The 25515-nt window shown below is 36.5% G+C and overlaps 1 protein-coding gene and 1 non-coding gene across 4 annotated transcripts; one reads left to right on the top strand and one right to left on the bottom strand.

The window, feature by feature from the left end:
• Window positions 1–623: 623 nt before the first annotated feature.
• On the bottom strand, window positions 624–705 carry Trnas-gcu (transfer RNA serine (anticodon GCU)). Its single transcript has one exon. It is a non-coding gene; the product is annotated as a tRNA-Ser (tRNA).
• Window positions 706–881: 176 nt separating this feature from the next.
• On the top strand, window positions 882–25244 carry LOC106152693 (protein dispatched homolog 1). 3 transcript variants are annotated; one of them, XM_087003790.1, is made up of 6 exons: window positions 882–969; window positions 7188–7245; window positions 8241–8306; window positions 16067–16190; window positions 16382–16616; window positions 21303–25244. In XM_087003790.1, exons 3-6 carry the CDS (start codon window positions 8302–8304, stop codon window positions 24275–24277), a joined length of 3339 nt encoding a protein of 1112 aa, XP_086859916.1. In that variant the 5' UTR covers window positions 882–969; window positions 7188–7245; window positions 8241–8301; the 3' UTR covers window positions 24278–25244. The 3 variants fall into 3 exon arrangements, with proteins under 3 accessions (XP_086859916.1, XP_086859917.1, XP_086859915.1); XM_087003791.1 differs by having other exon boundaries at window positions 896–960; XM_087003789.1 differs by lacking the exons at window positions 882–969; window positions 7188–7245; window positions 8241–8306 and adding an exon at window positions 12868–13250.
• Window positions 25245–25515: the final 271 nt, after the last annotated feature.

The following is a 25515-nucleotide window of genomic DNA, read 5'->3' as shown; positions in this document are numbered from 1 at the left end:
AATCCCCTATTGGTCTCCCCACACACTCCATTAAATGGATCAAATCTCGACTGGGTTTTAGTTGCTAACCCCCGCAGCAACAGCATGTGTGGAGGCAGAGAGACCATCAGAGAACTAGCAGCATTGCTTTAAAGTGGATTGGCCATATTAAGTCTGCCAATCAACTTGTTCTGAATGCAGTCAAAAATTGGATCATTGACCAAAGTGGCACACAATTGAAAAGATTTATATAACAAATCATTTATTATCATCATTATTTTGCGATATTGATTAAGGTCATTTATCTGTCATTTTAAGTTTAAATTGCCCTCAGTTCAACAAGAAGTGATCCATGCACTGAGAATTTGTTGTAAATCCCACATTGGATGTCCTTAAGAAAGGTTCATCAGCTTGGTTTATGCATTATTCATTGGACAGTTGTAACATAAATATTTCTTTTAAAATTTTAGTGGTTTCTTTTAATACTTGTGTACAATTATGTGTAATTATTTATTCCCACCTGAGGGCTGAAAGACATAAAAGAGTACATACATAAAATCACACACTAAATATATGGTTAGCTGGACAAGTTGGGCTTGATTCCTAAATCCAAAATTGAGCGGAAAAAAAATCAAAAGGAAATACGACGAGGATGGGATTCGAACCCACGCGGGGAGACCCCAATGGATTAGCAGTCCATCGCCTTAACCACTCGGCCACCTCGTCTTACGATGCACACTGTGCGTTTTTACCTTTATAAAATGTAACACTCGTTCTTACTTTTTATAGAACTATATTGCGGTGTAGTCATTCCCAGAAGTACAAATCATTTTTTCTTAACTATATCTGTTATTTTTGTACTTAATTGATGTAATGTTAATAATCATAATCCCAAATTAACTGTTACGACAACATGATTTACGGTATTACGCAGGTGACCTGTGAACTCCACCATGTGAATGAACCAAATAAATAGTGAAGGTACGTCAGGTAAGTTGAACTGACTCATGAGAGTTAATAGCGCGTCTTTATTTTCCATTTTTACGTCATTTTAACTTCCCGTTGGTAAAATATTCCTTGAAGAAAATAACTTTGCTGAATGTAGACAGGCAAGTGTACAGCGAATTCCTTGACTAAAAACTAAGAAAGTTTCAGCAAGTTGAACAACGATAAATGATAATGCGGTTTAGTAAAAATTACTATAATGTGTAAAAGTGGCCATCGTACTGAACCTATGTGCTGTATTACTGAAGCTGTTATTTATGGTAATAACGCAATTTGTTGTTCAAAGACGTACTATTTGAATTATGCATACCCAGCTCCAGCCGTTTGTCATGACTTGTGGACCGCGCGTTTTGCTTGTTCAACTTCATGAATCTTGGCCGAGCTTTACTGTGTTCTAGCCCCAATCTAGGTACAAATCCAGTTCAGTGAGAGTTGCGTCGCCATAACTTAGCACGTGTCTTTCACCACAGTGTTGTAGCTCTAATTAAGTTTATCACAGGGAGCGAGCTAGCTCTATACACATGTATCCCAGATTAACTTTCAGTATCCGAAGAAAGCTTGAAGGGGGGGGGGGGGGGGTCAACACAAGGATTTGGTTGGTTGCTTATGGTGAGCTAATCATAAAGTACGACCTTCTTATACACTGTACTGTAAAAAACAGCAACATTCCACCAACTAAAGCGGTGGTGAATTACTTATACTTATCCACATACACACTACGTACATGTATGTGCACTTTCCATATTCAATTTGATTGCAGTATATTTTTAATTATTTGTTTATTTAATAATCACAGTCACAGTATATGCTTTTTTCCCTTTGCCCCTTGTTACACACAAAAAAGTTCTCTTCTAGATCAGCTGCATGTGATGTATGTGTTGAAAAAGTAATTTATTAAATCAAAGTATACAAGAATAATGAGAGGGTGGGTTTTTAAATAAGGGTTATTTCAGTATAATGTACAGACAGCCTGTCAGCAGTGCAGATGTTTTGGTGGTTTGCTGTAAACTGTCTTCCTCACATTTCCCTGAGGGCGTATTCAGAACAAGTTGATCTGCGGATTAACAGATCCGCAGTTCAAATATTACCCCATTCACACTACGCTCAGTTATCCGGATAAGTTGCGAATTAGCTCACAATTCGAATAAATGCAGTAGTGTGAACGCAAGAGGATTTTTGTAATGCGAATTTTCAAAATCCTGCAAGCGAGGTGGATTTCTAAGCGCGATCCGAATAACTTACCGGAATCGACACCTGTACAGATCTTACTGCGCATGTGTGCAGATAAGTGCGGGTATCTATGAACGCTTGTTTATTACTTTAGCGATTGCACCAAAAGTATTTGGAGGTCACCACTCACTACAACATGAGGAAACATAAATTTATTTTGCCATCTTATACTTCTCAAGAATGCTGGAATGTCTTTTGAGTTGCATTTGTCATCACAAATTTTTGTTGGTATTTTAAGATTTCCTGTGCGGCACATGCGCGAGTGTTCAAAACAGGAAGTTAAACCTGAAATTTTCAACGTGTGATTCGGTTTCGCTTAGCATGTGTGAACGCAATACCAAATCGAATTCCTCATGAAAAATTCGGAAAAAATGGCATTTTTGCAACTGTAGTGTGAATGGGGTATATGGTGCTACCCACTTGCATAACCGAGATTTAATTGATCTGCCCCTGCTGGGACAGTGTGTACGGGAGACAGGGAATCCATTATCAAGTGCGCATCATATTTGATACGCAGACTAGTTAGTCAATAGGCAATAAAATGCTTATTTAATTTTAAAGGTTTTTTTTAAAAATGTATGAGATTAAATGGTCAACAACTCTTCATATATGAGATACATATTTCACAGTAAAACTTTGTAAACAACTCATAGAAATATGATAAATTCTATTTTACCACCACAGCAGCAGTTATCGCAATTATTCTGAAATTTGTGCCTGCCAATGTGACTTCCATAGATGGCAAGCCTCTGTAATATTCATTGAAGAGATTATTACAAAAAATCAAACTTAAAAAAAAAGAACTAACTTTGAATGTCTGAATGGACTCATTAACCATTGGTAAGTAAGGGAAAATTGTCCTTTACCGCAGGAAAATCCATTTTTTGGCCAAAATAAACAATTGTTTTCCCTTTAATAATAACACAAAATAACAAATCCATAACTATTTTAAGGAAAATGTTTATTTTATTTATATTTTATTTATTTATTTATTTATATTTTGTGGAGAAGTCAGCATTGTGAACTTCTTAATTGAATACATGAAAAATTATATGCATTTTTGTTTTTTTGTTTTTTTTTTTTCATCCAACTTGTCTTAGGCCACACTTTTTTAATTTTATGGATGACATCCTGCGCGCGCACCGATTTTCGTCCGTTCTCCAAAAAAAAAAAAAAAATCCCCCCTCCCCCCCAAATCGCTCCCCCCCCCCCCCCCCCCCCCCCGGAGGAAGTTGGTTGTCGCAAACATTGTTATTGAATTTGCAGGAAAATGCAATCGGCAATTCTCGGCTAATTCCGCAAGCTCTTAAGAGATTTTAACAAAAAACCAAACTTTTTAGAAAAAAAACAGGGACTAACTTTGAATGTAAAAATGGATTCATAACCATTGGTAAGTATGGGAAAATTGTTGTTTACTCCAGGAAAATTCTTTTTTGGCCGAAACGAAGAGTTATTATTGCTTTAATTTCAAAATACACGACAATTAAAGTCATAAAGAGAACGGGGGCCGTCTTTTTGGATTGGTTTGCCATTGATATTGGACATGGAGATATCACCCTTTTACAATTATACAAAAGGCTGGCCGCGGCCAGCAATCATCGCCCGGAAAATTTCAGTGACATTCTGTCCAGAGCAGCACATACCAGTTTCTTTTTGGAGCGAAAAAAGGGTCGACAAGAGCGTCGTGGTATTTGGTGGACTGAAGGTCGGACAGGCCACCCGATAGTTGGCTGCTAGCGTTTGAGTCGAAGTAGACAAAATGGCATCGACCGAAATTACCTTAGTAGTAGGAAGCATAGGCCTATCTTTGCTTCATTTTTTTAACAATTCTGTGAAGTGTTTACAATGCTTTAATTTTCTGAGAGTACAAATTAAGACACGCTGTTTATTTGATATTTGTTTTATTGGATGCTATACCAACAGAATGCATGAAATAACCTTAAATAGATTTGGTATTATGCAGCATATATATTCATGACTTTTTACCTTTCTACGAAATAGGCCCTATTCACAAAGCTTTAATATTTTGAGAGCATGGATAAAGACATGTTGTTAGTTTGATACGTGTTTCTGTGGTAAATTAGTGTTTCCAGCTGTATACTGAAAACATAACTTTTCTTAAGCAAATTTTTTTTTTTGGACTGTTTTTTTTTTTTTTCGCCCGCTCGCACCGACTTTGGGGTCCCCAGAGGATGTCATCCATAAAAATAAAAAAGTGTGGCCTTAGTGGCAAACCAGGCTCTGCCTCGGCCTATCACTGGTATATTCATAATAATAATAACTGGTAAGCTGTACAGAAATTTGAGAAATATGTTACAGCCACATAACAATATTCACGATTAAAAATATTGATATACTATTGAGGTACTAGTAAAAGAAAATAATGTTTTAGAAATTTCAAGATAAAGTTACTATTTATAGATTTTTAGGTTCTTTGGTCTTTACTTTCCTGTTAAAAAAGACCTTTTAGTGAATATGATTCTATATGTAGCTTGCAGGTTCAGTAATGTAGCATATAATTATACTTAACAATTTTTTTCTATTGCTTGTGAGCATAAGTGATTTTTCTTATGTTTTAGCAATGATTGGCTAATAGTAATTTGCCAAAAGCCACGCTGATGCCAATATTATCTCTAAAACAGAGTTTTTTTTACGTAAGCTTGAAAGCTTATGTCCTCCAAATATGAGCTTAAAGGAACATTCAGTTTATTATGAGCTGTATTACTGTAGTAAATCATTATTAAGAACATTTTACATCACAATTATAATTATGATAGACTGTAATTAGTGGTTATAATGTTTGGGTTTATATAATTAGTGGCACATTTTGTCACGGTCGGCAGTAATGTTCACCCAAAATGAATACTCATAAATCTTCTTGGAGATCACAGGAGCACCTTATCTCCCATATGCCATGCAACTTACCAGCTATTGCAGAGGTACATGAAGGTGAGGGAGAAATGCTTAAAAGGTTAAAGACCTAGGCTTATGGAGTACAATTCAGGTTGGATTTCACATTTTCCACCTCAGAGTTGGTGCTGAATGCTTTCCTGGTAATTTAAGGTTTTTAACCTCTAGCTTGTATTGAGGCGTGAGTGTATGAAAGCCCGACAGGTGCCATCACACCCAGTCTGTTTTGACGCAAAGGCTGTGCCAATACACTTGTACATTATATTATGGATATTAAATAGATATATCTACCTGGGTTGTAAGTTGTTTTTGAGTACCTGAATTAAAGTTTATCCATTAGGTGTAGTTATTGCACCTGATTGCACAACAGCTTACCACTCAAGATAAATAAGGAAATATTAATAAGATATGTTAACTATTATACGCTATGATCTCAGTAACTTTTTTTGAAAGGAAAAGCAGCTCTGAGCTCCATAACAAAGAAAAGTACATGATATTTGGTGGCTTACAGCAACAACTGCTATATTATAGTCAAAGTTATCTTTGTGACATGAGAGATGGTGTGTAAAAGATGAGTAGTTTAAATTATTGCTGAAATAGATTGCTGTGAATCAAGTTATGCAATGTATCTGGGTACTATTATCATATAATGATCTATATTATAATAGCAGGTCAGCCGAAGTCTCCTTTTCACGTTTTTCTACCAAACTTCAATGATTTGTTCACAACTGACAGGTGTTAGCAATACCTTACAGCAGTGGGAAGATAGTGGCCATAGTTTGAATTTGATAATAACTGTTAAAAGTATATTTTGAAGGCATTTTCTAGCCTTCGTGAATTTCTATAAAGCTTCAGCATGTGTGACAGGTATTATATACTGTCAATAACATTACATCAGATAGCATGGTTTGGTGGCCCAATGGTACCGTCCTTGGTTGCCAAACACAGCAGAAAAGTACCCTCTACCAGGGGGACTGATAGATATTTTACAGATATTCACAGATATGTTTCTAGATAGATAGATAGGTGGTCATTTTGGTTCTAAGTCACTTAGAACCAAATGACCATCTATCTATCTAGAGACATATCTGTGAATATCTGTAAAAAATGTATCAGTCGCCCTAGTAGACTAAGAGGGTAGCAGAAGAGTTTGATTTCCACTAAGTCCCATTTTTTACTTTTGTTTTTCATTATTATTATAAATCTATATTAATATACAATGATTGTTGATAATTCTTTTTGTTAAAGTCACAAAACCTTTGGCTCAGGGCAAGTGTGGAAATGAGACTTTCACACAGAAAATAGTGTATAAAGAGATTCTACAAATTGTGTATACTAACCTCTTATTATGGTTCAATGATTGATGAGACTGGTATCAGCTAGTTGATTACTTAATTGCAGAAATTTTAAAATGATATCATTTGTTTTAATGTTTGTCATCTATTTTGTCTGTCACAAAAAGAAACTAAATTCCTGATTTATCCTATACCAATGATAAGGGCTTATGCATGAATATTTCCAAGAATATTTCTTTTTCTGGATATTTGGTTTGTGGTATTCATTGTGGAAGTTGGATGTGCTTACTGATACTGGTAAATCTTTAGACAATAAAAGAAATTGTTTTATGATTAACATAAATTGTATTCCTGAATTTGGCATCTGATATGTATAAAACTCAATATTGACCTATGATGTCATCACCAAACATAATGATGACTGTTGACATTGCCGCTGGTTGTTTGACCAATCTGAAAAAGGGAAACTTTGTATGACAGTAGATTTGCAGCAAGTCATGTAATTTTGAAGGACATCTACATTCAGATGTAAATCATACATTAAACAATTATTAAATTTAGCTTTCGGTCTATATATTTGTTGTTTTGCAGAAAAGTGATGTCATACTCGACTGTGCCTAGTCGTCAACCTCAGCCAATGATAACTGTTTTTTTTTTTTTTTTTTTTTTTTTGAAATTAAAAAAAAATTGAAAAGCAAGGGAGAGGGAAGTCAAGATTCAGTGATGTTCATACATACTAATGGTTTAAAAATAAATGGCTTCTTTCAGGATATGGTTTGACAGGATATGGTGCCAAAAGTGAGGCCAGACTGAATAAACATGACAGGTAAATATGATAATGTTTGTGTGTTTATGTGTGTGCGTGCATGAGAGCACAAATGTACATGCATGTTGACGTCTGTGTTAGTGTGCTCTGAGCTGATTACCTTCTGTACGAGTTTAATCCCAAACATGGTTCAGTAACATATTGGCAGTTTTACAAAAAGAGCAAAGAGGAAATGCAGTTTTCATTTGAGTTTCTATATCGAATGATTTAATAACGAGCATCTTAAGTGAGGAACTATTTTGATAACAGCACATTGCAGGTTGATTGAATCTAGTAATATATTGGTATATTAATGTCGTGTTTCTGCCAGCAGTTCAGTGTAGATATTTATTCACAACTCGTGAGCGTGTTCTCTTTAACTCCACCCTATCACCTACATCAATGGTAAGTAGTGATCCCTTTCAGTTATTTGCTGCTTTGAAGTGGAATAAATCAGCAATTTGTATTATTAATTTACTTAACAGTCCTAAAGCAAATTTGTAATGTTGTGAAGTCTCCGTCTTCATTTATTGATTTTATTACATATATGAGTAATGTTCATGCATTGCATGGATCCCTAAGCCTGCCAAACATAGCCCTAAATCTGCAATTATGGAGATGAACTGTAGGCAGTGAGAAATCTGATCACCTCTATTCATCATTTTGCCGGGATACAAAGACTGCTCGAAAATTCAGTTCCCATTACACATTCAGAGACATAACTTTCCCAAAAGTATTAGGTATAATGAGTTGGGGAGTTCTACTTCATTGGGAGATTTACTGGGTGAATGGGAATCATCCAAGATGGCCCAAAATCTCACAACTTTGCATTATATCAAGTAAGATTTAAACCCACATTGGTTTAAATACTAATTTTATCTGTAGATTTTCTAGAAGAGCTTAAATTTCTTATCAGTGAATACCTATGGATACATTGTTCATATATTATTGATAATCCTGCTGGTTTTCTGAAAATGTAGAGCTACTCTTTTGCATCCTCTTCATTCATATTTAAGGAATCTGCTAAAGGAAAATAAAACTTGAGAACAGTTCAGCAGCCAAGTAAAGAAGTGGAAAATGAGGTAAGTTTCTTCTTCCAATCCCTCTTATTGTTATCCTTTACTCAGAAGTGAAAAGTCAAACATGTTATTTGTATGTTAGAAAGTTGACGGAAGTGTCAGTCTGTTTTTAGTGTATAGACACGAGACTTATGTCTGTACTCATCATGACTCATTACTATCTCTTGTAACTGTCTATGTCACTGGAAGTGGGAGGTCCTCCTCACATTTCTTGATATCAATAACTGGGATGCAGTGTCACTATTGTTTAAAGATGCAGGTCAGGTTAGAAAATGAACATGTTTGGATAATTTTGGAGGGGATTCTTACAGGGGTTGTTCTAAATCGTAGGCCAAAAATTCGAATTATTCCTTAGATTTTTTTCTTCAATTAATTGTTTTTTGATAACTTTAATATTGTTTTTGATGATTTTGGAATTCATAAATGTATATTTTATAACCCTTTTGCCAAAGAGTAAAAATGGACATCTCTTTTCCTTCGAACTTAATGGTGTCATATGCAGAGCTTAAGTTACTCAGTCTTTTGGTGGTGGGGGGGTGGAGGTAATATTAAAACTATGATATGACTATGATAGGTGGTCTGTACATTTGTCAGCTTTAAATGGTGCAGTGTTAAACAATTTAAGGCTTCAATGCAGTGAGGTAATGTTAAATGAGATGGAGTGGTCTGTCTCATGAAGTAGTCTAAGTAGGTAGAGCATAGAACTGAACTTGACAAAAAAGGGTGCTCAAATCGCATTTGGCAAAAAAAAATGTACCTCATAAGATGATGGATACTTAAGGTAAACAATTTCAGACATCATTTAGATATCATCTCAACAACATTATTACTTGTATATCTTTCCTTAAGTAATATACCCCTTTTAATTAGGTGTTACAATAAAAGAACAAGGTTAGAGTGATGAGAACACATCTTGATATATGCCATCATAACTCACCAAGGAGAATTACCATACATGTTCAGAGTCTTTACTTTTCATGTTTATGCCACGACACAGAATCACATGCTTTTTTCAGTCAATGTAATGGTACTTGACTATCTACTAAAGAATGTTAAAATGTTATACAGCAGATTTATACATAGCAAAATGTTGAGATAATGTTGAACTATTCTTGCTCACTGAGTGGCATATGGTGGGAAGGATGTGTTAATGGCCTGATAGGCTGTCAATAGTTAACACTTCAAGATTCTAGTTATGACATGTGAAACTATTCTTACATGACCATATGTTAATTCAGCTCATGTTTTACCAGTTCCATACCCGGCTTTATGTAATATATTTTTTTCTGTTTGAGATATATATATAGAAAGTCATATGTTGCAGTATCTGAATGAGAAATACACTCAACTTAAGAGGAATAAAGGGAACTCAAACTATGCAAAAAATATGATAAATAGAATAAATGAAAAATATTAAAGCAAAACAGTTATGTGTCAGTACAGTTACTGAGTTATTGAAAAAGAAATGAAATGCATATTGTGTACATGGAAAATACATCATCATAGAGAGTTTTCTCATTTTTTAATGTAGGTATTTGTTGTAGACTGTATAGTCTTTTTGTTTCCTTTTAAGCTGGTAAATTTCCTTGATTTTACCTTCATTACAAGTGAATAGTAATCTACAGTAACATTTTAAAGGAAAACAGTGTTCTGCTCATGTTCATTGAGGCTTAGTGTCCTCTTTCTTAGAATAGACCAAGAATGTAGGTGTTGCTGAGAATCTTCTCGGTGGTTAACCAGTCATTGGTCTGCCACGTTAAGACTGGCAATTGAACACTAAATGCCAGTGGAATTGTAGCTGCATGGGCCAATAAAATTTTGTAAATATGTTTTGTCTCTGGCCACTGTTTCTACGTTTGGCCAGTAGATTGTTAGTACCCTGGTATCTCAAACGACAAGTGATCTAAAAAGATTTTGGCTCATCAGACTGAAGGATATAACCCCTTTGTAACCTTTGTGACTGTGTTCATCAGTCATTACAATTACAGGCCTGACTAACTATACCTCATAGCTTAACTGCCATCTCCACATGATTTGACAGTTTTATTGCTGTTTTTTACGTCTAACAACATCAGCACAACCCACCCATATTTTGCATAACTATTCCAACTTATTTTGTGTTTCAGCAGAGGTGCGCATCCACGCACACACACACACACACACACAAACACATAAATAGGTTTTGGGTCTTTCACAACCGATCAGCCTTGGGCGTTTTCTTAGAGTAGTTTTTTATTATCCAAATGAATCCGATGATTAAAGAATTATGCAAATGCTGCTTTACAGCAACCACTTTTCTTTTGGTTTGAAAGTTAGTTAAGTCCAGGGTTCACTACATTATGAAGAGGAGAGGGTAAGCCCTGGAGCCTGCATTTATGTGCTGAAACGCAAAATAAATCTATGTTGTTGTGCAGAATATTATTTGGTTGTGTGGAGAAATGTTATACCCGTGTATAGGCAGGCCAGAGTGGTTAACATGCTATTATGTCTTCATTCTTTTGTCACACTTTCTTTCCAGTTGTCTGTTGCTAAGCAACACAGTTTTCTTGACTTGTTATGGTTTTAGTGGCTTCTGTTGCAGTTACATCATTTGTTGGTCTTTTATTGAGGGGAATTGAGAATGCCTTTGAAATATGTCATAGTGATAAAAGAGCTATATGGCAGGGCAAATATAAGCAATTAGAAAAACAAGTTGGTTGGGGACCTGTTTTGGAAGGTAACATGAAATTTTCTGTGAAGAGAATTCAAACCATTTCCAAGAATTATGGCAAAAGATCTGCAGACAGACAGAGATGTGTTGACAACTATGGCTGTATTCAGAATAGCAGACTAACTAGTCCACAGGTCAGATATGGCCCACTCACTTGAATATTTTCCAACGGGGAATCTAATCAGTGTCTATTAGGGGATTATGCGGCAAGCTTTTTAGTCGGTTGCCACATTTGGCCCGCAGACTAGTTAGTCTGCTGTTCTGACTGTAGCCTTTCAGGCCCGTAGCCAGCAATTTCAAAACGGGGGTTCTTTTTTTCAAAAAGCGGACCTTTTCCCATAAAAACTTCATGAACCTAGATCAAATTTTACACAGAGTGGACCTTTTCCCAGCAAAAGGGGCGGTTCTTTCGAACCTCCCGAACCCCTCCTGGCTACGGGCCTGCCTTTGTAAACCATTTGCACAGGACAGCATCTAATATAGCCACACTTGCTGGCAACATTTTAAAGTGGCAATTAATGCATTGTTGGTGTTTGTTTGTGTACAGAAGTGTATGTGTGCATGCATGTAGTATGAACCAAGCCTAGGGAGCTATATCACATCAGTGATTAACAAGATGTCAACAAATGTCACATTTAAAATATCAAGCAGAATACCAAGGTATAAATCTTGGCATTCGTGTTTTCTTTTAACACTAGTTTGTTTAAATATAAAAAAAATAAATTGCATATTTATAGAGCTAAGGAAGATTGCTCATTTGTTGGACCGTTTTTCTTTGGTTCTGTTTAATGGAGAGGTGTTGGAAAGGTCTGCAAACCAGAAACTAGCACTGTGCAATAAAACTAATGGCACAGAGCAGAGTATAGAAAGGATGACCACAACCCTATCAAGGCCAATACAGCTCCTTTGATGTGCCAGCCTGTAGAAGCAATTGATTTACTGGTGAATCTCAAATTAATTTTGATTAATTCTCATCAATCACAGGGCAAATAGAGGCAAACTGCCTGCTACTGGCCAAGTTTTCCTTTGCCCTTCTCTTATATTTCCCCAAAGTATTTTGAGGGATAAGCCATTTTTAGCCTTCTATTATGAGTGGATTAGTTGGTTGTTATATAGATTTTCTTTGGGGAAATGGTTTGATTTTTTCTGCTGGGATTTGATTAATTGAGTTTAAAAGATCATGTGTTTCTTAAATCCAGTCTGTACACAATGTGGAATAAATGAACTTTTTGGTATTTTTCTTAAATCAGGAGGATGAAAGATTTGCATACTTGGTTTCAGTGCACTGTTGGGATTATATCAGAATGGCATGGTTGATAGAAATTCATGAGTTATTGACATGGGACTTACAATTAATGTCTTCCACAACATATCTGGCACCATGTTACATACCCAAGTTTTATTGATATATTTCAAATTACCCAGATTGCTTGCATTAGGATGATGATACTTTGAACCCTTAAAAACTAGTCATAAATTGGCTGTAAGCAGAGAAAGGTATCATCATGTATATTGACAAGTTGTGCATCCCAATGATATCCTCCATTATAGATCTGCCAAGCCTTGCCTGATGATAGCTTGTTAATCTCTGTGTGCATACATGCGATATGGGGATTTGAAAAAGCATTCTTCTGCTGGTAATGAGCAGCCAAGTTCTGAGCTTCTTTCAAACAGTTGCACTTTGAGTGACCTTCACAGGGAAATATCACAGAATAATTAACATAGTACCTAAGTGCTCCCACTACCTCCTAGGAGGAATAACTATTCTCTGGCAGCATTGGAAACTAACAAGTGCTTCCACTGGCACCCAGAATTCCATTGAGACACTGCAAGCCTACACTGTGCATGACAGAGAGTGGTTTCATTTTAAGGTTTGGCTCTGCACAGGCAGCTACAGAGACTGGTTTCATTCCTAGCAGAAACACATACTCTGAGAGTAAGAGCCAGCTACAGAAACTGGTTTCATATGTAGCTGACACACAGCACAGCCAACTACAGAGAGTGGTTTCATTTTTAGCTGACACACTTGCACAAGCAGCTCAGCTATAGAGACTGGTTTCATTTCTAAATGACAGGCTGCACAGCCAACTACAGAGACTGGTTTCATTTCTAGCAGAGATATATAAAAGCGTGTCACAGAGCCTCTAGGTTCCATATTTTGCCGAGACACTGCACAGACAGCTACAGAAGGTGGTCTCTAGGAGGATTTTTGAGAACTTGAGGATTATGCCTTACTGGTAAGCTGTTTATTTCCAAAGGCAGTGGGGTATATGTATTTGGGAGATACAAATTTTCAAGAAGCGAATTAAAAAAAAAGAATTGTACATTGACTGAATATATGTAAACAAATTATTAAAGCAGAGAAGAATAAATCAGTATGATATTGCACGTAATTTGGCAAAATGACATCTGATGACTTTCCAAAGGTAAGCAATAATTTTTAAGGAAGTTGAATACCTGGCATAATTCCAACTTCACAACTTTTTAAGGTTTTGGAATTGTTTCTGAGACTGCAACCTTGTTCTGCTTTAATGCCATTATCATTGTAATACAGACATGGTGTGGAACAGTATCATAGTCAAGAATTTCCTGACTGGGTTGTGTGGTTTCCCAATGATATTCAGACTTAATTATTGAAAAATATATAGCAAAGAGAAGGACTGATATATCAGCTAGCTTTTTTTACATAGTATTATATAACAGTGTAATATATGTTCTACTTTTTTATACTGCGTGTTAGTTTTTAAGCCCTTCATTTCAACTTGTTATTTAAATTTGTTTTGAAGGACGACAATGTCATTGTTTTTAAGGTTTGTTCACTGTACAGTACAGTACAGTGCAGTTGAACTAAATAACCTGATTATATACAGTATTCTGCTAAGGTTGATTAAGTAGCAACTATTCTATTTAATACTGCATAATAGAGATTTTTAAAAATCTGATAACATGAATTGACAGCTTTTGAGACATATTTAAACACATTTAAATGACCTTTATCTCCTATTTACATACCTGCAAGTAATTAATCTATCAAAAACCTATAGACTGGTAGAGGCTCAAGACTGAATTCAATTCAGTAGTTTTTAGATAACCTAGTGGTGCAAAACTCAAAGAAAAAGAGTCAAAAAGTTGAGCCGATAAAAGCAGTCCCTGTGGTATAAAGTCTGTCAAATAAGGAAAAACTGGACTTGGTTGGTAATAACACTCAAAAGGTCACATTCACCGAAAAGGTCTCCTCTGTTATTGTTTAAGATTGTTTTTATCACAATCCTCTTATGTCTTAATAAGGATAGCATATGATGGATGTGTATAGTTTTTTTTTTTTTTTTTTTTTTTTAAATATCCTGCAAAATACACTTCATTAAAAAGTCTCTTGGATGTTGTTAAAACCTTAAATAGCAATGCTCAGAAGACTGCCATCTGATAAATAAGTCCTAATTGGCAAGAATAACCTTGACTTAAGTTGAACAACAATTATTTATAGGCTGAAATTAATGCTTTACTATCAGTAATATTCATCTTTTCCTCCTTACTACGTCCTTAAATTTCTGTACTTAAATTTCAATAGGGCACTTCTTTACTTGTCTAGATATACATGTGACAAAGAGTTACTTTTATTTACAGGTTTCAAATGAAAGTTATAATAATGACGAACTTCATGAAATTCCAGGCATTGATATCCATATAATAGCACTGTTCTCATGATGACTATACATTCAGACCATCCATGTTATCGGCAAGTTGCCAGATTGATTTACGTATATCAGTGAAAACTTGATACTAACATCCAATGTGATTGCTCTAAAACCAGAAGATATATTCGATTGTGCTTCAATTATTTAAACGCTGATGATTTTGAGTGCAGTTGATTAATATATGCTCATCAATAACAGAGACAGTGATGAATTTACAGTAGTTTCAAATTTAGACTTCATCTAGACTAGGATAGAAGATAAATATTTTGGGTCCTAGATCTAGATGACATTGAGCACAGTAACTTGACCGATCAGGAGTCCTGGTCCTGGAGGGGAGAGTCGTGAATAAAGCCTGAGCTTATCTAAATCTAGGAATTAATGTGAAAGCTGATAAGTGAAGATCAAAAACTAATTGCTTATGCTGACGGACAGTCAAATTAAAGAAGGCTTGTCATTCAAAGTGTAGATGAATTTTTCTGCATTTACTTTTTCTGATGTCTTCCCTAAAGCTTCCCTATGACATTTGTAAATGAACACTTAAGATGTTACGTGGGCAAAAGCATATCCTTAATTTTTGTTTTTATGTACAGAGATTTCTAACTCCTTTTCATTGTGTAGGAATCAGTATCTTAAGACTTGAGACCACTGTGCAGTTATTTAGAGTAAAATGTTATTGATACAGTATCAGTTGTACATGTAGTTTGTATACCTTTCGATAAGTGGGAAGTAATGATCATATTTTATCAAAGGATTTATTCCTTACCTTGAATTTTTAGTTATATTTATTTGAAAAATTATTGCTTATTTTTATAAAAAATGTTGTTAACTGTAGCTTCATTGTGTGTACATAAACCTATACTGATTTAGCTGTTGCAAGCACCTAGGATCACTATAAATAATGGCAGAATGATAGTTAATCTGTATAATCCAGTATAAATGGTGATAAGATGGACAGCTTGTTAGAGTTATCAAAGGTTGCAGAGCTAATTGGCTAATTGAAGTACTGCAACATTTGAGACCTACCTAACAGAGTTTGATGAATCTCTATGGCATTATCTGAATTATACTGTTCTGCATTAGGAAGAGAGAGAATAATGAAGTATGTATGTGAGAGAGAGAGAGTGCATGTAGAAGGAAAAGTAGCTAAGAAAATGATGTTGGGAAAAATTACTGCAGCTTGCTCCTAAAAACCTGAGATGGATGAATGGAGGGATTCATTGTTTTTAGAAAGGGTTAACCCTGATATTGAAACAAAGTTTTGAGTAATTTATCTATTAAGCTGCCTTTACTATGATGAAATTTTTTATCATGTTTTTTATAAAGTTTTGCCACAAACTTTCTTTTTCTACTCTCTGTAGCTACTCTCGTCTGCTGGCCCAGCATCCCTATGTGGTGGTTATCCTGGGCTTTGTGGTGACAGCATCTTGCCTAGCAGTGGTAGTAACCATAGCAAATAAACCAGACTTCTCTGATCCCAAAGCAGTAAGATTTCTAACGGGTTTTATTACTTTATTTTTATATTTAGATTGCAATTTTAAATCTGGGAACTCTTATCAGTGTGTGCCAGATGTGTTCTATTCATGTACAGACACAGCTTTGCTGCCTTTCTTTTTTTAAGGTTAGACTTTGGAGGTACCCAACATGAGGATTAAAAGATTGCCTTCTGTTTCCAGGGCTTTGAGCCACGTGGTACAGAGATCAGTGCCCGTGCTATCAGTTGGCAGCAGTTAGTAGATGCCACAGGTCTGGATGCAGAGTCCACTCTCACTCCGTTTCCACGCCTCACAATACAAGACCCCAGCAGCCATTTTCATTCTGTAAGTGGAGGATATAAAAACACATCCCGCAGCAGGCGCTCAGGAAGGGACCATGGCCATACATCCTCTCTGACCTTCTGTGATGACCCTAGTAAGTGACTCTCCCTGTCTCTTTTGTTTTATTGGGTGATGTTTGTTTGCTAAAAATTTAGTTTATTTTAAAGTCCAGTCGCTGGAATTATCTTTGAATATGTTGCCATCTGTCAGGTATATTTGCTGCACAGAATGCTAAATTTGGAGGAAGTGATTAGAAAATTTATTTCCCATACCAAATGAAATTTACCTATATTCATAATTCCAAGTATATTCCATGTATAAAAACAACAGTGAAAATGGAAATTTACAGCTTGTAGTGTTAATGGATTTGTGTGAATTATCAGCCCTTCTCCGGAAGTTTTCTGCCGACTGCTGGAGACAAGAGGCACCTCAAACAGGATGCTGTAGGAGACCAGCATCCGAACTCGATCAGATGTTAAGCCTTATTATCATGTGCTATTATGTATAGATAAGCATTTACTTGAGATGCATCAAGCTCTTGTTTCATAAAATGTTGTCATTTCCTCTGACGTCCAGAAGTGTTGTGTGAACATTGTGATTTCCCAGTCAGGTTAGTTTTAAGTTTCATAGAAGGTGCAGTGTAAAAGATTTATCATTGCTATTAGAGAGTTGTGGCTTTACTTCAGGTTTCATAAATGGAAAATCTTTTTAAAGTGACAATGTGTAGGATTTAAAACTTATGTTAAGTACATAAACCACTTCTTTTTGTACTTGTCTGATGATAAGTAATGCTTTTTGATCCTATTTGAAGAGATAAAGGCCATGAATTAATGTCATAAAAATACAGGGGCGGATTTAGGTCGTCTTCTGGGTCTTCCAGAAGACGGTCAGATTTTCAAGTTTACATTTACGGGTATCTAATTTTTTCTGTTGGAAGACAGTCAGAATTGGAGGATGAATCAACATAGATAATTTGGAAGACTGTCAGTAAATAGCTCTGGATCCGCCCCTGAAATAATCAAATAACCACATCCTGACAAACTTTGCCCCACACAAACATCTTGACACAATTATAAGCTACACGCAATCTGAAGTCATTGGGAGAATTGAATTTGAAGAGATGGCAAGATTTGAAAAAATTATTGCTTAATCTTGGGTTAAGGGCACTGACAGGGTTTATGATTGTTAAAATGCTGAAAATGAAGTTTTTCGTGCATCTAATGCATTTACCTTTTTTTCTGACTAAAACTAAAAAAATCCTCAGAAATATAAAATATTTATGTTTATATTTATTGTTGCTAAGCATAAGCATAGGCACCTCCAAGCTTTTATCATCAATTTAACACCTTTCTATCTTGAGGAGTAGAAGCATAAGCATATGCACCTCAGAGCTCTTATCGTCAATTTAACACCTTTCTATCTTGAAGAGAGATAGCAATCAGTATGGGGCGTAACTCCATCCCTAATAAAGATTTTAGCGCAAAGATTGCTATAGGTGATGGCATGTCTTAAAGGGATTCATTTTTTTGCCGTTATTTGGGAATAAATAAATAACAGAGTTATGAGCACTTTATTACTATGCACCATTGAACAAAGGCATTATTTTGCATTAGGCCACACTTTTTTATTTTTATGGATGACATCCTCTGGGGACCCCGAAATCGGTGCAAGAGGGCGAAAAAAAAAATACTGCTTAAGTAAAGGAATGCTGTCAGTACACAGCTGGAAACACAAATTTACCACAGAAACACGTATCAAACTAACAGTATGTCTTTATCCGTGCTCTCAAAATATTAAGGCATTGTGAATACTTCATAGAATGGTAAAAAAAGTCATGAATAGATATGCTGCATATTACCAAATCTATTTAAGGTTATTTCATGCATTTTGCTGGTATAGCAATCAATAAAACAAATATCAAACAAACAGTGTGCCTTTATTTGTACTCTCAGAATATTAAAGCATTATGAACATTTCACAGAATTGTTAAAAAATGATGCAAAGATATGCTTAATACTACCAAATCTATTAAAGGTCATTTCCGTAGATGCCATTTTGTCTACTTCGACTCGCACGAAGCAGCCAAACTGTCGGGTGGCCTGTCCGACCTACAGCCCACCAAATACCTCGACGCCCTTGTCGACCCTTTTTCTCGCTACAAAAAAACCTGGTATGTGCTGCTTTGGACAGAATGTCACTGAAATGTTCCGGGCGATAATCGCTGGCAGCTGTCAGCCTTTCGTATAATTGTAAAAAGGTGATATCTCCATGCCTAATAACAATGGCATACCAATCCAAAACGACAGCCCCCGTTCTCTTTATGATTTTAATTGTCGTGTAATTTGAAAGTAATCCTAGAGATGAATTTGACCAAAAAGCGGACATGTTTCAATGTGACAATAATACACATGCGCGGAAAGCTCATTTTCCGGCAAATTCAATGACGTTTGCGACAACCGACTTCGTTGGGACGTTGGGTTTTTTTTTTTTTTTTTTTTCCGGAGAACGAATGCAAATCGGTGCAGGCGCAGGATGTCATCCATAAAAATTAAAAAAGTGTGGCCTTATTTACAATAAAATCTGGACTACGACTTTTAAGAAAAAAAATATGGCAATGTTTTGAAGTACTCAGTGGTGTCATTAAATGGGTGCTGAAACAGTGCTCCTGGGTGCTCAGGTAAAGGAGAAATATGAGAATCTAATTTTACAGTTTTTATCCTAAAATTATGATGTCATTGGAAAAATGACATTTATGTAAATGCAAAGGAATTTAGTCAGTGAACACTGAAGATTCATCTGTCATCCAAAACATATACATAAAGACAGTTCTTAAGGAGATTTTGTCTTACCCTGTCCGTATTCTTAATATCTTTTTTAAATTCCCTAGATTGTCACAGAGTTGTGGTGAGTATAAGGAAAGGTGACCATAAATAATTAGCTTTTATGGTAATATCTTTTATGTTGTATTCCTTTTCTCCTTTTTTTCATGGCATTGCACATATTTTCTTTGTGAAAAGACTGGTAATATTACAATAATATTATTTTTGCTGGTTTATCCAAGCTGATGCCAGTTATAATGCCTACCGTATGATGACAAGGATTTGAAGATCTCGTTATGATAAATTGGTGACATTAGATTTATATGTAGATATGCTATGTTTCCTTTTAAAGTATAACCTTATAGCTGTTCATGGGTTCATGCATATTTGAGAAAATTAATTAAATGCACTGCTACCATTCCTTGTTGAAGTCAAGAAATCAGTTTAGTCCACGTAGATAGATCATCATTCTCTTATAGTGTTCTGCAACATTCCTTATTCAATTTATCTTACTTTATTTGATGGATGCTGCAGTTAGCCTCACCTGATAGATCATTGATAGATTGCCCAAGTTTTTACCTTGTTCCAGCCTAGTAATTTCTGAAAATAGTCCAGGAAAGTGTGTATTTTGGTACTGCTCTTTGTATTGGAGTCACAAACTGCACTTTTTGTGAAATGGATATAAAAGACAATTCAATATTTTGTTTTCCCAAGGCTCTTATCATTGCCTTGTCTCTCTCTTACTCAGCCTTGTCCATACAACCTGTCCTCACCCCTATTATGTCCCTCTTCCCCACCTATGTCACCTTTATTCTCACATGTATCACTACCCACACTCATCTGTAACTAACCCCTACCCATTCTCATCCAATTTCAATCTCACTTGTACGCACACCCACCCACTCTCACGCCATACCCACATTCATCTGTATCCACACTCACCCATTCTCATATCCTACCCTCACTCATCTGTACTCACACCTTTCCATTCTTACTCCATACCAATGCCCATGCTCATTAGTACCCATAGTACCCATCCATTTTTATCTCCAGCATGCCATTATCTATGCCCAAGAACACCCTTTCTTGTCTTCATCTCTCACTCGTCGATATCCACACTCACCCATTCTTAGCCCCTAACCGCACTTATCCCATACCTATACTCATTCATACCCACCCATTCTTATCCTGTACCCACACCAATTAGTGAGTTAATAACAATGACTTAAGAGATATAGCACATATATGAACAAGCCACCCAGTACAGAATTGATGGATTTTTTCCCCATTGACAATTTGCCTGAACGTGATGGTATTGAAGCCCAACCGATTACAGTAGACTATAGAATTAGTGAGAGCGATAGGACTATTAAACAGCACAGAGGAGTGTTACATGTATCACACAAATATTCCATCAGACTCGTTGCTGAAATCATTGTGCACTGCTAGCAGTCATCAATACTCATTTATGAGCATTTCATATTTCAGAAGCCATTATGACTTTGGTTCTCAATTTTTGTTTGACTTAGACCCCATTTCCAGAGATTAGATCGATCTACTTTAGATCGACCTAACTCCCTGGGGGTTCACGCTAAATAGCTGTCAGCCGAGATGACACGAAAGTTGATTACCCCCTTACAGCTTGTAGTAGGCGGGACGAACATTTAAGCCGGATTATCTGACAGTAATCTAGTGAGACCCCCCACGGGGATAGATCGATCTAAAAGCTCTGGGAATACAGCCTTAATTTACTGAAACCTGGGAATGTATTGCTTTCAAGCCATTGCTTAACTAACCAAATTAAATCGATTTTATAATAGTATTTGTAAATAATTTTTAAAAATGTCCATGTGCATGAATTGCAAAATTCTTTTAATTCAATTTGTACAATGGCAGCCTTGCTTTATCTTCTAAAAATGCAAATATAAATTAAATATATAATTTTTTCCTCTGTTTTCAAGGGAAGGAGTACGCTCATTTTGCCTACCGCAGTGTATCAGGAGAGTCTCTGTTCACGTCTCACAGCATCCATGCCATGTGTCACCTGGAGGAGCACCTGGTTCAGCTCCAGGCCGACTTTGTCCACAACTGTGTCAAGCAAGACACCCAGGAGAAGGAGGAGGACTGCTGCTTCAGCTGGACCCTGGGGAATTATATTGCACTGCTCAGTGAAAAACCCTCCTGCTACGATGTGACCCAAGATGATATTATTACAGTTCTGAGCACTCTCCAGAGGTGTGCCGGGTTCTTCAAGAACGCCACTCTGACCTCCGACTGTGCCAGCAGGCAAGAGCTCCACTGTCAGGACCTGCCACCAGAATGCACTGCCAACAATGCCGTCTATCAACTTTTCCATTTTATTTTAGATAGAGACTTTTCGACAGCCATTCTACAAAACCAAAGTGAGATTCCAACATTGAAGTATGTCATGACTTTTCTCCCCGTTGCGAGAGGACCAAATCTGATGCAGTTGTATAAAAAGATGGAAAGATCAGAAACCTCTATGGGTGACGTGGAGGTGTTTGCTATAGATTTTGGCATCAAGTATGCCATGTTTGACAACTACTTGGTAACAGATACTCTCTACCTGGGTCTGGCATCCCTGGTGATCTTCCTGGTGCTATGGTTGTACACATCTTCAATTTTCATCACTTTCATGACTCTCATCACCATCATCATCACTCTCCTCATCTCATACTTCATCTATACTATTGTATTTGACATCCAGTTCTTCCCCTTCATGAACTTGCTGACTGTAGTGATACTTCTAGGCATAGGTGCCGATGATCTGCTCATCTACAGCAAAATATGGATCATGTCCAAATCTGAGAAAAATAATGGAACGCTGGAGAAGATAGTCAAAGACACGCTGCATCATGCATCTGTGTCAATGTTTGTGACTAGTCTGACTACAGCGGGTGCTTTCTATGCAAGTTATGTCAGTAACATCACAGCTATCAGGTGTTTTGCCATCTATGCTGGAACATCAATTCTTATTGCATTTTTTCTCATGGTCACTATAATCCCAGCATGTATTGTTATTCATGAAAAATGGATGTCAGACTGTTGGTCTTGCTATGATCCCGATGCGTATATGCCCAAAAAGACAGTTTGTTATTATTTGTGTCGAATACCGTACAAAGTACATTATTTGATCACAGATTGGTCAAGAATATTTTTTGAGAAGCTTTTACCATGTATTGTTGTCAAGTTGCGCTATTTTTGGATTGTTATATTTACCGGATTTGGTATTTGTGGTATTGTTGTGATTTTCTACAAACCAAAACTGCGGATACCCTCCACAGCAGAGTTTCATGTATTCTCTGCAGACAACCCAATGGAGATTTACGACACACACGTCAAACAGAAATTTTGGTTTGAAACATCAGACCTTAATCACATTTCAAACATGCCTTTAACATTTGTGTGGGGTGTTGTCCCAAAAGACAATGGGAACAGGCTAGATCCTCATGACAGAGGCTCCCTTGAATATGACAAAACTTTTAACCCAGCTACTCCTGTTGCTCAAAGATGGCTGCTCCAATTCTGTAGGAAGCTGAGGGAGACCACATTCTACCAGGGGTTTGGCTTTGAGATAATGAATTGCTTTAGTGAACAGTTCCATGGGCAGTTGTTCATGGAGAGACCTTGTACTGGAGACCTGGGTGAGAGCCATGTTCCTTGCTGTAGTGAAACCATATTCCCTTATCCAGATGAGGTGTACATCGACTGTGTCAACCAGTACATGGACACAATGAGAGGAGATCCAGTTTACTCTCGCCTCTACAGCAAAGCTGTCCCTGGACCCAGATATGAAAAGGGCAACCCTCGAATGAAGGCATTAATCATCGAATTCAATGGAAACACACCTTATTCATTTTCATACTCTTCTATCAATAGTTTTTATAACAATGTTTCTGACTGGTTCAGAAAACAGATGGAGTCTGCTCCTGTAGAAATGAGTGGAGGGTATTTTACCAGTGACTTACAGTTTTATGATCTTCAGGACAGTTTGTCCAGTGGTATACCGAAGACTTTAATTATATCTCTCTCAATAGCAACTGCTGTGATGTTTCTTACTACACTTAATATACTGATCACTGTTTATGCTTTGATTAGCATTATATGGACCATCTCCATGAGCCTGGGAATCCTGGTTCTTCTGGGGTGGGAGCTGAATATATTAGAATCTCTTACAGTATCTATAGCTGTGGGTTTATCAATAGACTATACCCTTCACTATGGGGTGTCCTACAGACTGGCAGGCGAGATGGAGAGGGAGTTGAGAGTAGTTTACTCTCTGGCACAGATGGGTCCTCCTCTCTCCATGGCCGCCTGCACCAGTTTCCTGGCTGGAGGCTTGATGCTGCCCTCCACTGTCCTGGCATACAAGCAGATAGGAACCTTTCTCATGGTGATCATGTCCTCCAGCTGGTTGTGCTCAACCCTTTTCTTCCAGTCAGTATTGCGTGCCGTAGGTCCACAGGGAAACTTTGGTCAGTTCCGCTGTCCAGATGTCCAGTGCTGCAGCTCGGGAATACCACATCCTCAGCACAAAGACAAGACCCGTTATCTTCAGGTAGGCTCTCCACAGCACTCCAGCACCAATCCTACTAGTACCTCAGAGACCCATGAGATGGAGCCACTTACATGGAAGAGTCATCAATCCCAGCATGCACCCAGTCCTCGCCTAGCAACACACACCTCTACAGGCTACATTAGCCCCAAGTTACTCACTGTGAAACAGTGCCAGGAGCAAGCAGCCGGGAGGGTAGCAAGGAGTCGACGAACCATGGATGATGATAAAAATGGAAAGAAGGCCTATAGTATAAATAAAAATTTACTTATTCAGACAAACTCACCAAAACCAAAGATTAGTGTTAAAGTGTTGAATCCAAACGGTTCTTTTGAGACTAGAGTTCAGGACAGTGTTTGATGTCTATTAAATGTATCACACTGAAAATAATAATGTTAATACTCAGGAAAAGGCTGTTTTATTTGATCATAACCAGTCATTCTCTACTTTCATGTGTTAAAAAGATGACTATTCAAGGGATTTCTTTTGTATTGCGATAGCTTTAAAAAGTAGAGTATTGCTTACCATTGAAGTGAGTTGCAATAATAATGATGAAAGGCTTCTTATTCCACATTTTACTTGAGGTGTTCAGTCTGTTTTATAGTTACCTTACAGAAAGTTATATAGAATAATGAATCCTGCATGTAGGAAGAATAGAAGGTAATTGGCCATTACCTATTATTGCACCCATCCCAGAGAAGATAAGTTTTTATTTAAAAACATGAAAAAAATCATGGTTTAGATATTTTGATTTTTTCATTTTGTAATCTTGAATTTCGCCAAAAATGTTATTTTCAGTATGTATTAACCAAAGGATGGACATTGTACCTTGTGCCATTACTAAAGAATATAGCATACTGTTTGTGCTTTATTCATTTTTAAGTAGTATAAGATTAACAATTGATCTGCTGCAAATGCCATGTCATAAATTATGAAGAATTGTTAGTTCTTGGGTAGGTTTTGTAGTTTTTCTAACTGTATTATGATTATTTAACAGTTAGAACCATTTGTAATCAGCTGGCCTGAGTAAAGACTTTAAGTGCTTTTTAAAAATGTTTATCAAAACCATAAGAAAGTTACATTTATCAACCGACAGGCCTTTTTTTTTCACAAGGAAGGTATTTTAGCCTATATTTTATGCCCAGCCTTTATTACTGGATAACAGTATTTTTAAGTTGATAATCTTAAACTTACAAGCCTTAAAAAGGATAATACGTCTATTTATTACTGTGGTACATGTAGTAATGATAGCAGTGCTCATACCTTAGTGGCTTGTGGCGTTCCATGATGGCAATACCACATGAAATATAAACTTAATCAAATTTGATCATGTGGCTTCTGTCTGTCAAAAAATTTTATATAGTTGTTAAAAATTTTAAAAGGAATTAAAATGTGTTTATAACAAACTGAAAAATAGAAAATTGGCATGTTATGGATTTCAGTTTGTCTCCATACGCCAAAAACTAAATAGACTGGTGGTGTTGGTAATATTTTGTTCATTGACCAATTATCTAAGAAGAAAACTGCATAATTGGCACACTGAAACGAAAACCCATTTTACTCAACTCTTTGCGGTCAGTTTTGTTACACACACAAAA

Source organism: Lingula anatina, chromosome 2, assembly GCF_051362555.1.
Source record: "Lingula anatina isolate TDL-2025a chromosome 2, LinAna3.0, whole genome shotgun sequence".
Taxonomy (NCBI): Eukaryota; Metazoa; Brachiopoda; class Lingulata; order Lingulida; family Lingulidae; genus Lingula; species Lingula anatina.
The sequence above is the reverse complement of the archived record's forward strand: the minus strand, read 5'-3'. Positions and strand labels throughout refer to the sequence as shown.